General features: G+C 46.1%; 1 protein-coding gene and 1 long non-coding RNA gene across 7 annotated transcripts in view; one reads left to right on the top strand and one right to left on the bottom strand.

The window, feature by feature from the left end:
- LOC121282161 (CD99 antigen-like protein 2) overlaps positions 1-13,578 on the top strand; it is a 162,523-nt gene that overhangs the window by 123,536 nt on the left and 25,409 nt on the right. For 3 of the 4 annotated variants that reach the window (XM_041195694.1, XM_041195693.1, XM_041195692.1), the window contains exons 4-5: positions 2,097-2,213; positions 8,095-8,196. In XM_041195694.1, coding sequence (XP_041051628.1) covers positions 2,097-2,213; positions 8,095-8,196 — 219 coding nt within the window. The remainder of the gene's footprint in view (positions 1-2,096; positions 2,214-8,094; positions 8,197-13,578) is intronic. The other variant, XM_041195695.1, reaches the window with a different exon arrangement.
- Positions 1-13,578, bottom strand: part of LOC121282162 — a 36,470-nt gene that overhangs the window by 1,495 nt on the left and 21,397 nt on the right. The gene's annotated exons all lie outside the window — the stretch shown is intronic.

The following is a 13,578-nucleotide window of genomic DNA, read 5'->3' as shown; positions in this document are numbered from 1 at the left end:
CCCTCCACCCTCAGTGTGTTTTTATACTATAGTTTAGAAATCTGTATAAATGTTTTGAGATGTCTGTCAGACATTTAATTCATTTTTTTTAAATGACAAACAAAGCCAGTCAATTCCTGTTGGTTTCTTCTAACTGTTTTAGGATCTGTGTGGATGGGCACATCCCCCATTCCCCTCACTACCCCCCCCCCCCCCCCCCGCCCATTCCCCCACCCTAATCTTCACCAAGCATTACTGAAAAATACTCTTGCTTTTCCTTTGTACAGTGCATTCCAGGAATAATTATATCATGGATGCTCTGTAGCATTAAAACTATTCACATAACAATGGAAATAAACAAGAGAATCTTGAAAGTTATATTACTGCTTTAAACAATGCCATGATTCTGAAAACGCATCCCTGGTTGGCGAATGAGTAGGGTTGTCCCAGTAGCTAAAAAAAAATGCAAGGGTTCCTATTTGGAATTCTTCACACTTGCAGTAGCACTGGTTGACAATATCTATTCAAGGATATTATTTGAATCCAATGGGTCCTGCTCAGGACCAATATTTTACATTTCTACTTTAATGCAGAAAATGTCCAGAGGTATTTCATGTTGGCTTAAGTAAAATGGATGCTGAACTATAGGGAGTAGAGATTGCTACGGATGATCAAAAGCTTGGTCAAAAAGGCAAGTTTTTAGGGGAATCTTAAAGGAGGACAGGGAGGTAGAGTGGTTAATGGGGTTTAAGGAAGGAAATGTTGGGAAGTGACCTCTGTTGGTACATGCACAAAAGGCTGGAGGAATGGGAAAGCTGTGGTTGGGGGCGGCAGTGGTAGATCTGGAGGAAGTAATGATTGTCAGATAAATGTTTTGAGCTCATGCCTAGTTCAGAGTCCCAGTTAATAACCTCCAACCTTGGGGCTTTCAATCACACTGCTATTTTTACCTGTCATTACAAATCATAGTAATGTATCTGAATGAAGGGGATAATTGAACATTGTGAAGAACTCTCATTTGACATAATATGGGGGACGTGCATTGAAAAAACTATTGAACATGCAACATATAAAAGAAGTGATAGAATCCATAATTCACAAGTGGCAAAGTAATGAGTAGATTGGATCAGTCAGGTTGAAGTTTGTGATAATTGCATGAATCTCAATGGTATGGTATGTGTGCTCTGCCCTAAGGCAGGTCCTTGGCTCTTTGTCTGCTGATGCTTCATCCTGAGCCATTTTCTTGGCAGTTTTATTTTGTCAGCAGTGGTTTTTCACTGCCTTCCACTCTCAGGGGCACAGCAAGGAGGCAGGTCCCAAGTCTACCTCAGCCAGAACAGGAATTGAACCCACACTGAACCACATGCTAGCCATCCAGTCGAATCAGCTAACTGGTCCCCAGATGAGTTGCGATAGCACCTGTGAATTTCGGCCCTTTTTTGAAAAGTAGGAAAGAACTATTAAGCTTATAGTGTTGAGGTTAGTAATCAGATTCTTGGCAACAGTTAACCCTAATTCAGTGGATGTTGTTCACTGGTTACATTCACAGTGTAAAGTGTTCACTGCATCTTATACAAAAGCTGATCACCAACAAGTGACCTTTGGCGGAAAAGTTCATCTGCTTTGTGCAGTATGGTTAAAAATTATCATTTTGGATTATTTGTCATAAGTGCACTTTTAGTTTTAAAAGTAAAACTTTAAAATATTAAAATAAACTTTCAGGATTCCCTTTGGAATCACCCTCCCCTCACCACGTCTATGCTTCCTGGGTCATCTGCAAGCAAGGAAAGCTTCATTATGACTTGGTGTTCTGTGACTGGAAAATATTCCTATAAGGTGGGATGAGTTCTGCTGTTATTGCTTCCTCCCTCGAGCATTCATTCATAGAGGAGATATCGGGATGGGTGCAGAGTGTTCCATCTATTGCCATCTAGCAAAACAGAGCATTACTGCATTGCTTGACTTGTTGCAACAGTCTTGCATGTGAAGATATTACTCACAAACATTTGCCATTCTGGTAATTTTTTGGTTGACAACTCTTTGAAAGGATTTCTTTTACTGCGTGCACAGTATTGTGGCTCCAGTTTAATTCTACAATTACATTTCTTCTGTTCTAGGGGACTTTGATTATTCAGATTTACTTGACTTTGACACTCCCTCAGATAAACAAACTACCACCAAAGCCCCCCGAAGAACAACAACCACTAAAGCACCAAAGAAAGCAATAGGTGATGGTAAGTCAGATACGCTGGGTCAACTCTAGAAGGGTTGATTTTTCCAAATCTGCCTGGGAAAAGGAGAAAACATGGACCAACTTTCCCCCATTCCTGATTCCAAAATATTCAAACACACCTTGCATGCACATAGAAGCCCAGCATGGTAAAAATTCTCGAGGTGCTTCACAAAATCGTTTAAGCAAAATTTGACACCGAACTACGTAAGGAACATAGGACTTAGTAACATAGGACTTGGGAGCAGAGTAGGCCATTCAGCCCTTCGAGCCTACTCCACCATTCAATAAGATCATGACTGATCTGGTTGTGGTCTCAACTCCACTTTGCCGCCTGCTCTCATAACCTTTGACTCCCTTGTCTATTGGAAATCTAACCCTGCCTTGAATAAATTCAATGACCCAGCCTCCACTGTTTTCTCGGAAAGAAAATCATACACACTAATGACCCTTAGAGAGAAAATATTTCTCCCGGTCTCCATCCTGGAGATCTCTTATTCTTAAACTGCGTTTTCTGGTTCTAGCCTCTTCCACAAGTGGGGACATCCTCCCAGTATCTACCCTAGCAAATCCCACCCCCACCCCCCAGGATCTTTTATGTTTTAATAAGGTCACCTCTCATTCTTCTAAACTCTAATCGGTCACATGAGTTGGGACACGTCCATAACTTTTATTTTAAAATACTCTGAAATTTTTAAATCCCTCGTGAAACCTCATTCTGGCCGTGGATGAAGCTTCATGTCTTTTCAGAAGCCCGCATGGGCTCCCAGCCTGCCCACCAACCTTAAGGTTGGACAGGCAGGTCTGTTGAACAGTTCAATTACTTGTTAATGGCTGTAAGTGGCTGTTGACATGTCGGTGGGTGCGCAGCCGACTCGGGTCTGCGCCCGCCAACCTGAGAACGTAAATGATGCAGGGTGATGTCACCCTGCGTCATTTTGCCGACTGGAAGATGCAGCCCCATGTGACAGCGTCACAAGAGGGTACACGTGTAAGTGATTTTTAAACTTTTTTTTATTTTGAACTTTCAAATTCAACTTAATCTCCCTGAGGCGCTCATGCATCATGAAAGAGTGCAGGCTCCGACTCTCCCTCCTCCCCCCCCCCCCCCCCCCCCCCCCCCCCCCAACCCGCACAGGTAGCGCTGAGTGCTACCTGGCGTGCATCACGCTGGGTGAATGGAGGGGCGCAGCCGCTTCCGGGTGTCAGTCAACCCTGTGTCCGCACCCGCTCCCGAAAATTATCCCCATAGTGAATGTAGGGTCAAAGGCAAGATATTTGGGTATTTGAAATTGCAATTGGATGTGAAATAGGCATCTGACCCTGAACTTGCCCCATATCCATGGGGTGGAGTAGGCTTAAAATTAGTCCCATTTTATCAAAGTTCACTTCTACAGATGTCACTGCTCATGCTGTATAATCCCACCATTGAATAAACCAGTGTGAAATTCTGAATAAAACAAACGTGCATCAATATATAAGGCCAAACTCTGACGAGGCCTGGCTGTAAGAGGCAAGGGTGTAGCAGTTCTTACCTGTACGGATGATACCTAAAGAATTCTGAGTTTGTCCTGAAACAGAGAACTTACTTGCTCTAAACTTACACAACATACTTAGTGCATTTACTGTACTTTCTACAGACTACAACCTTTAAGAAGGGGGTTTAAAGGTTTTAAAGGAGGATTCAGGGGAAGGAATGAATTACAAGACAGGTGCAGGGGACAGGGCACATCAGTTCATCATATCTCAATATCAGGAAGTGATCCCTGCCTCAAAATATTTCAGATGCAGCGCTTATCCTACCAGGTTGTTAATGTGCATTCAAGTTAATTTGTTGTTCATCTGATCTATATAGTGGAAGCTGTGTTCAGTATTCAAAGGCTTGTATGATGTAGGAAGAAAGAGCATAATACATGGTATGCTACATAGCATAACACCAGTATGGCACAGGAAATGTAATTTGGTATATATAAAATGATATAAAATAAGAGCAGAAGGAGTATTATATCTTGTAAATTATCAGGGTTATTTTATGAATATGACTGAATAATTAAGTCTGGTTCTGGTTTTATTGTGTGGAATTGTGGTATTTCTCCCAGTCCTATGGGGTTCAAATTCTATAACAATGCACATTAATATATCTATTTTTGCATTATTTATTGTCTCTTCACTGTTCAAGTGTAAGATGCAAAACAAGATGGTAGACAACACATATAAAAATTGAATGCAAGTTATGGCAGGCAATGGGATCAGGAGTTACAGAGTTTAGTGGCAGTCAAGGGAAATATTTGGCTTCAGTAACATTGAAGTGCTATGGTTCCGTGGAATAGTTCTATTGTAGGGGGAAATCTTGGGGCTTTGTAGCATGGGTGGGTTGGAACGCATGGTCTGGTTATATTGGGGTGAGTGGCAGCAGGCATTCCCACTGATCTATTGCAACACTGTGGGTTGGGAGAGCAAATGAGTTGGGCACAGAATCTGGGAAGAAGTTCCAACATTTATTGCTTTGTGGGTGGCTGGTTCCAGGAGGCAGGGATTAATGTGCCTAAGTCTGGAGTACTGTGTGGAAAGAGACTGACATATCAGAGCTGCTGGAATGCATGATCCCTTGGGATCATGGGACAGTGAGGAATGGGATCTCTGAGGGTATGGGAGCAAGACCATTATCAAGTGGAGGATGTTCCAATGATTTGGGATCATTGAGGGTCCCTGAAACTGGCAGCAATAGTGATGGAGCTGGTGTGTATGAGATGGATCAGTGTCAGGAGCATTTGATAGGGGGGCAGGGAGGCAACAGGTGAAGCATTAGAGGCTATTACTCCTGGTGGTTGCACTGGCTTGGACAATGGGATTTGGTACACAGGGAAGTACCTGAACTGTGTGGTGGGTGTTGCTAGGTATATCTACAAGGGGTGGAGGGAAGGAGGGTTGGGGGGGTGGGGGGGGGGGGGTGGGGGGGGGGGGGGTGTATGGAGAGCGTGCTGGGAACAGTGGTTTGTGCACAGGAGAAGATGGGAAGTGGAGTCCTAGCAACTAACGGCACAACTAGGAGAGTACAGGAACATAGGGGAGGTGCATCCACATATCAGAGGGTCCCAGAGCTGTGATGAATGAAGAAGGGGTTAATAGGATCTGGAGGGAATGGTTATTCCTGGTGGTGTGTTGGAAATTTCCAAGTTCTTGGAGCAATGACAGGGGATCCTGAGATCTGGAAGCACTAGGTGTTCTCAGTGGGTCTAGGAACACTGACAGAGGCATTCAAGTTGCTCGAAATACTGGCTGAAAATGTTTTTGTCCATCAGTTTTCCTGTCCTGAGAAACTTCTTTAGCCAGATAGTGGTGGATCTATGGAATTCATTGCCACAGAAGGCTGTGGAGGCCAGGTCATTGAGTGTATTTAAGACGAGATAGATAGGTTCTTGATTGGTAAGGGGATCAAAGGTTACGGGGAGAAGCTGGGAGACTGGGGTTGAGAAACTTATCAGCCATGATTGAATGGCGGAGCAGACTCGATGGGCCGAATGGCCTAATTTCTGCTCCTATGTCTTATGGTCCCAACACCATGGAACAAACTTAATAAAAATATAATTCATATCATAAAAGCTGACTGGTGTGGCCGGAATGTGCCCCTGAGAAGTGTAGCAATAATTGGTACCATTTCAAACCACAGTAACAAACCCCACACCTAATTTTTACAAGATCTGCACAGATTCTTCTGAGATCTGGGTTCAGTTGGGTATCCTTGTAAACTGAAAGAGCTGTCAGCAAATGACAAACTGCTATTGCTGGTTGTCTTGACAGCAGTGCATACTCGAGAAGTTAAACAATTAAACAATAACTTCATCTAGTGTTAAGCGGATCAGGCAATGAAAGACTTGTGTGTCAGATAGTGATTCATTCAGTGTTCTGCAGTGACATCTGTTGGCAGAATCGACATGTTACGACACCTGAAGAAAAATTCTACTTCCTTCTCCTTTGTCCATTCATTTACGTTAGCCTGGGAGTGAAACTGGTGGGGGAAAGGAAACTGGCTTGTCAGTGGGTGCTAGCTTGTCACCTCATTCATTAATCCAAGTCAATCGCAAAGACCGGGTTTCAGCAGAACATCTAGAAATTTCTAAAGTGAACCCTCCTGTGCTTTTGCTGCTATTTAAAATCTTAGCCTCTGTGGTATTTGTCAACTCTGGTGAGAGCTGTGAAATGTTTAATCTATTTATTCTTTTCATTTATTTAAAAAAAAACTAACTTTTATTTTGTTTTCTAAATAATTCTGTGACCGAGGAAAGAAAGAACCTGCATTTATTTAGCACCTTTTACAGCCTCAGGACATCTCAAAGCGATTCAGAGCCAATGTGGTACTTTCATTTATTTTTAAATGGTAATCGATGTTGTAATGAGTGGACACGAGGCAATTTGCGTAGCTATGTGTGAATTGAGGGACAAACTCCTCCCCTCTTCATATTTTACATCAGAATTTATTGTTGATTTGGTAAATGAGGCCTCGATTTAACATCACACCCGAAAGGCAGCATGTCTGACAGTACTGGGATCTGTGGGCTGAAGGTTGTGACCTCCCCTGTGACAGGTTTGGTGGTAGGGAGACATTTAATCAGGTTTGAGAGTGATAGGTGTGCACCCCACCAACTTCCCGCCTCCACCCCCAATTAAGTCCGTGGTGGGAAGGCCTGTGGAGGCCCTTCCTCCCCTGCCAATTGATGACTTTATGTGAGCAATTAATGCCCTCTTATGGGCCTCATTCTGTCGATGCTGGTATTAACCCAGCAACGAGAGGGGGTGGGGCTCACCATTTAGGGAGCAAATCCTGGTGCGTTTGCTTGAGGACTCGCAGGGGTTCCCCTATTCAAAAAGGATTCAGTGGCTGATCAAGGTACCCACCCGGCATCAGGAAGGGGAGGGAACCCTTGAGAGCCACGCTCCTCTTCTTAGTGCAAACCCCCCCTCCCCTGTGACCCACCCCCACTGCGCAATCACACCACCCCTCTCCCACCCCCACTATCACTCAACTCTGGCCTAGGATTCAGCGATGACCTTAGGCCTCGGGTCGGTGTAGTACTGGTGGAAGCCTCCACCTCTCCAGTGCTGGCAGCTCTTGGAGGGCAAGGTTTACACCCCCAGGGTCCTTGGTCCCAGGGGAAAGGAAGGCCCACCGCTGGCCTATCAAGTGCCTGATTGGCACATGACACAGTGGGCCTTCCCAAATAGAGGCCACACATGGCAATCGTCAGCTCTCCATCTGTCAGCCGAGACCCCCATCGCCTCCACAAAATTCCACCCCATCAGTTTCAGGAGAGATTTATGTTCTCAAATCTTAACAGTAAGGCTTGACCCATGACCTTCTGCCTGGCAACCAGTGTTATAAAGCTGTTTTTGATGCCTTACTTGAGGGAACTTTACACCGCAGAAGGTTAAATGTAAACGGAGAGTCGCAACAAGTGTGTGTTTCAGGTCAGCCAGTCGCTGCACATCAAAACAAAATCAGGTTCAAATCATAGGTACAAGCTGGAAGAGGGTTTTCTTTTAACTTGAACTCAGATTGACTGCAATTCATCTCTAAATCTCTAAAATCAGCTGTACAAAGGGGACTGTGGTTAACCTCCACAATTATTCATTCACTGTTGATTATAAAGCTCAAGTAAACACCATTCTACAGGGAGCCAAACACAAAATAAACAGACTGACCCAGTTCACCATTTCCACTGGATCCAATTCACCTTTACTCATTAATCTCGCGTTTTTATTTCTCCTTGAATACTTCTGTTTATTTTAGCAAAGCTGCATTTTGGCTTCAGAAGCTGTTATTTCCTTGTAGTCTCAGTGACAGTGATTGTCATACTATACAAATACTCTTCTCTTTGATCCTACAGATGATTTTAGCTTATGGGATTTGATTCAAACTACTTCGTCTCCTCGTAAAACCACAAAGTCACCCAAAACCACCAAAAAACCACAAAAGAAGGGAAACTCGGGTAAGTGTCTTCCCTAATTTCTGAATCTTTAGATTGTAAAGCAGTGAGAGATGGCAGCCTTGGTACACGTTAGTGGATCTTAATATCAGAGGACCGTAAGTCATAGACGGGTGTTTGTGCAATTAGTTCCTGTTACATATATGCAGCTCCTCTCTAGCACGTCTCGACCCTTCATTGACACTGTGTAAAACTTGACCAATATCCAGTCTTGGATTAGCTGCACTTTCTTCCAGATAAATACTGGGACGGTCAACGCCCTACTCTTGGGTCCCACCACAAACATTGACCATTGCCACTAATTTCCCTCTGGCCACTTTCTTGGGCTGAGCCCAATTATTTGCAGTCTTTGCTCTTAATTTGACCTCAAGCTGAGCTTCCATACACTCTCCATTCCCAAGGCGGCCGACTTCCACCTCTTGCAGCTTCTTCCTCTGTCCATCCTCATTAATTCTGCACTGAAACCTGAGCCTAGAACCTGTGCTCAGGTCTTGGAGTGAAAATTGAACCCAGCACCTTCTAGAAGTTATCCCCAGCTTGTCATTCCTACCTTAAAGTTGTTGCTAATAATGGAAGCTTGATTACATTTATTCTTTATGCAGAAGTTAATTCATTATTCCACTAAAAATAGAGACTGCATCTCTTCTAATATCTAACCACCAGAACAATGACTTATGTATGCTATTGGTCTTTGCTAGTGTCAAGGAGCTAAAATGTATTATTTAAACTGTTCAGCTGCCATTCAGTGAGATTGTGACTGATCTATGACCTAACTCCATTTACTCACATTTGCTCCAATAACTATTGGTGAACAAAAATCGATCGGTCACAGATTTAAATTTAACAATTGACCTAGGGGGCAGAATTTTACGCCTCACCGGCAGGTGTGTGCCTGACCCGATTGGGCGTAAAATAGTGTAAGACGTCATCGGGTGAGCGTCCTGAGATCATCCTGAATGCGCGCAATCTTCAGCTCGGCAGGAGTGCGCTGGTGTCGGAGCCCTGCCCGCCAATTATAAGACCATTAAAAACCCACTTGAACTCGATTCCATGTCACCCGTGCGATGTCACACTCGTCACACGGGCAGCCCAAATTTTGCAAAACCTTATCCAAAGGGCAGGATAAAAAGGGAGAGGGGCAGAAAGGAGAAGAGGCCGGGTGTCCCAATGCAATTTCCAAGGGAGGGACCTGTGGGAGGAGGGGCTCAGGCACAAGGGGTGCAGGGCCAGCAGGGAGTCCAAGGCAAAAGGGGCCGCAGAAGACACCACTTCTCTGCTGCTAGGGTTTACAGGCAGCGATGTAGCTACCTCAATAAGTCCGAGGTGCAATGCCGAAGGAGAATCCGCCTCTCCAGGAAGATTATGACCTCCATTTGTCATATGATTGGCCCTGAGATCACCTCCAACTGTGTGAGTGGACACCCCATGCCAGTGACTCTGAAGGTCACAGTGACCCTCAACTTCTATGCCTCTGGCTCTTTCTAGGGGTCAATGGGGGATCTTTGTGGAATCTCCCAATCAGTTGTCCACAGTTGTATCAAGCTGGAGACAGAAGCTCTGTTCAGGCGGGTAATGACATTTATTCATTTCCGTACAGACAAGGCCAGCCAGGCTGAGCGAGCCAAAGGGTTTGCAGTGATGGCTGGGTTCCTGCACATCCAGGGTGCAATCGTCTGCACACATATGGCCATCAACAGTCAGCGGGTCAGCCCGGTGCCTTCGTCAACAGGAAGGGATTCCACTCCATGAACATCCAGATAGTGTGTGATCACAGGATGCAGATTCTGCAAGTCTGTGCAAGGTACCCTGGCAGCTCCCATGGCACTTACATCCTGAGACACTCCCAGGTGCCAAGACTATTCAGTGCTCCAGCGGGGCTGGATGGATGGCTGCTGGGTGACAAGGGCTATCTGTTGAAAAGAGGGCTGGACGTCTCTCCTCCACCTAAGAGCAGAGGCAAAGCAACTTTATAATAGGAGCCTTGCCTCCACAAGGGCAGTGATAGAGAGGGGCATAGGTCTTCTGAAGATCCGATACCTGGACCGTTCAGGGGGAGCACCACAATACTCCCCGGGTGTCACTGATAGTGGTTGCATGCTGCACTTTCCACAATCTGGCACTGGCAAGGGGGGAGACACTGGAGGAGGAGGATCTTCAGGCAGCTCCACAGGCCACAGAGGATGAATCCAATAGTGAGTCAGAAGAGGAGCTTGGTGAGGAGAACGCTGAGGACATGGAGACAGACCTCTGTATCCTTCAGGGAGGCAGGGGCACTAGGGACCCATTGATCCAACGCTCCTTCAACAGGGCTGCCAAAGATCTGCTTCCACCTCATGTCAGGGCTGCCGCCTTCATCCCGGATGCCTGAAACGACCCTTTCATTTGGACTCAGTGCCTGTACAATAAAGTTTAGAGACAGTCACGTCCAGCATTACACACTGGAGTACCCGGCACCAAAAAAATAAAAAGGTGAAGCATACTCAGGCCATTACGACAAAAACAAAATTTATGTCATTTTCACAATCCAAACAAATTAACATCACCTTCCCTGGTCTTCATTCCCAAGCCAGTAAACATAAACAAAACATAACAGAACTGGAGATCACCCGCGACAGTCCCTCTTGTGCTCATGGTGCCTTAAACTTATGTTTGCAAGGGCTATGTCTTGGTGCCCCCACCCTCACTGGCAGCAACTTTGGAGACAGCCTGCTGACTCTGGTGCCTTGTTGGCCTCGATGACCTTAGCAGTCATCTTCTGGCCAGTAGAGCCTGTGCTGGCCCCGCCTGGGAGGGAGCAGCCAGTGCCACGGTTGGAATCTCCCCAGTCATCGCAGCCGCATCAGATGCCAAGGTCACTGGCAGAGAGGCAGCGGAGCTGCTGCTGTCATCCAGAGCGCCTTGAGAGGAGCCCACAGAGATGACAAGCAGCTTGTGCACCAACGTGAGGTCGCTCTGGACCCCGCTGCTCGCCATTGATGGACGAGCACCTAGCTGGGATACTGGGTGCCTCACCCATCTCCCACACTGGCACTGACCACCTGAGGTCATTGCCTGTGTGTGGGTTTGCAGGTCTGAGCACAACTCCAGAAACCCCTGATTCTGTCCCTGGAGCAGCCTCTCCATGAGAGTCGCCACTCCCTCAATGGAGGAGGCAGCCGCTCAGCCAAGAGTCAACACAGTGCTTATGCTGTGCATGGACTCCTGCACAACAGAGACCAGAGCACGTATACCCTCATGCATCTCGGCCAGATCCTCCCACACATCCTGCAGGACATCCAGCATCTGCCGCCTAATGGCAAGTCATGGCCCTCGAGCCGCAAGGCACTCAGTCCAAGCAGCCAGGGCTCACCCCCTTGGCCAGCTCCGGCATTATTGACAGTTGGCACTCAGACTCTTAACACTCCTGAGCTCCATGGGGGCTCAGCACACTGATCCACGCCAGCACAGTACCCACACTTGCTGAGTGAAGCAGGCCATTGAACATTTTGCAGCACTGCATCCATGTGTGCCGCACGACATCGTGGCTGCTGACCTGGGTTGCCACCTCCTCCCAAGCTCTTTTTGGGGACGAGAGTGTCCCTTCTGGCAGCCATCTCCTCCAGGTGGACCGTGAGGCACTCGTCCAAAAACCGGGGGGGACCGAGTGCCCACCCGAGTGCCTTGTCCTCTTGCCTGGTGTCTCCAGCCGCAGTTGAGGCCATAGCTTCGGCCCTCAGCACGCAGAAGATACATTCTTCCCTGGCAGCCTTCAAGGAGCTGCCTGTGCCATTTTTAAACTGCCCGTCGGGTCGCCATTGGACCCAGCGCCTGACAGGCCCCCACCCCCGCCTGGCCCTTCCCCACCTTTGGGGGGATGCGTTTCATGCTGCGCGGGCCTTAATTAGCCAGCCAGTGTGAAATTGCGGTCATGAGCCAATTGTGGGTGGGGTTTGTTTCCTCACCAGTCCTGGTGATCGTGTGTGCCCGCCAAGGGTAAAATTCAGGCCCTTGTTTCAATTGTCATTTGTGGAGGACCATTTCAAAATTCTACCACCCTCTTGTGGGTGTTGGAGTGTTTCATAACTCCACTCCTGAAAGGCTTGGCTCTAGTCTATCGCCTCTAATCCAAAACTCCCTAACCAACAGAAAAGGTTTTTCTCCACTCAGCCCATCGGTTTCCCTTAATATATTTAAAACTTCAATGAAGTCGCCCCTTAATCTTCTAATATGCCAGAGAATACAACCCAAGTTGACTCTCTTTGTAGTTCAACCCTTGGTGTCCAGGTATAATCTTGCTAAACCTATGCCGCACTCCCTCCAACATCAATATATACCTGAGGTGTGGTGCCAGAACTGAACGCAGTACTCCAGGCATGGTCTAATCAGAGCTTTGTATAAATGTGGCATAACTTCTACCCTAATCTTATCTTTTGGATGCCTTCCTCTTCTTGCGTTCTCTGCTCGAAGGCAGGTCCGGCCCACAGCTCTGCGATCTCCACCAAAGACAGGGCAAGGAGGCTCCAAGGAAGTTCCAATTTCCTTCTATCACCTGGTTGACCAGGAATCTCTGTTCTTACCCCTTACCATTGGCAAATGTTGGAAGAATTTACAAATTGACACTCAACTTGTTTAGCCGCATTACGAACACAACTTCTTTGGCCACCAAGTCCTAGAGTGGGACTTGAACCCAGAGCTTCTAGCTCAGAGGTGGGGTACCACTTACTGCACCACAAGACCTCCTTCTTCTGGATATAAAGCCAACCTAATTAGCCTTTTTGATTATTTTTTGTGCCTGCCTGTGCTATTTTAACCTCTGTACAATGGACCGCTAAGTTTATTTGGACCTCTGTTATTTCTAGCTTTTCACCATTTAGAATATATTCTGATCTATCCTTTTCAGATTCAACTGGATGACCTTACAGTTTCCTACATTGCTGTCCATTAGCCACAGTTTTACCCATTCTCTTAAACTATTAATAACTATTTGTGACTTAATGCATCTAGCTGCACTGCTTACAATACCTCCTTTCTTGGATATATGGCTGTCTACCCCATCATCTAAGTCATTAATTAAGGCAGTGAATAGTTGAGGCCCCAATATAGGTCCTTGTGTGACCGGATTATTCACATACTGTCAAATACCTATGTACCTGCCTATTATCCCTAATCTTTGCTCCTCCGCTCGATCAGCTTCCTAATCAGATCAATAGTCTACTTTCAGTTCCATTAACTTTGACATTAATTAACATTCTCTTATGAGGGACTTTATCAGATGCCTTCCTGAAGTTGGTATAAATAACACCCTTAAACATTTCTCTGTCTGCTACGTTAGTCACCTCTTCAAAAAGTTCAGGAAGGTTCACCAGGCATGATCTACCCTTTATAAATCCATGCTGGCTCTCTCTA

This window comes from Carcharodon carcharias, chromosome 9 (assembly GCF_017639515.1).
Source record: "Carcharodon carcharias isolate sCarCar2 chromosome 9, sCarCar2.pri, whole genome shotgun sequence".
NCBI classification, from domain to species: domain Eukaryota; kingdom Metazoa; phylum Chordata; class Chondrichthyes; order Lamniformes; family Lamnidae; genus Carcharodon; species Carcharodon carcharias.
The sequence above is the reverse complement of the archived record's forward strand: the minus strand, read 5'-3'. Positions and strand labels throughout refer to the sequence as shown.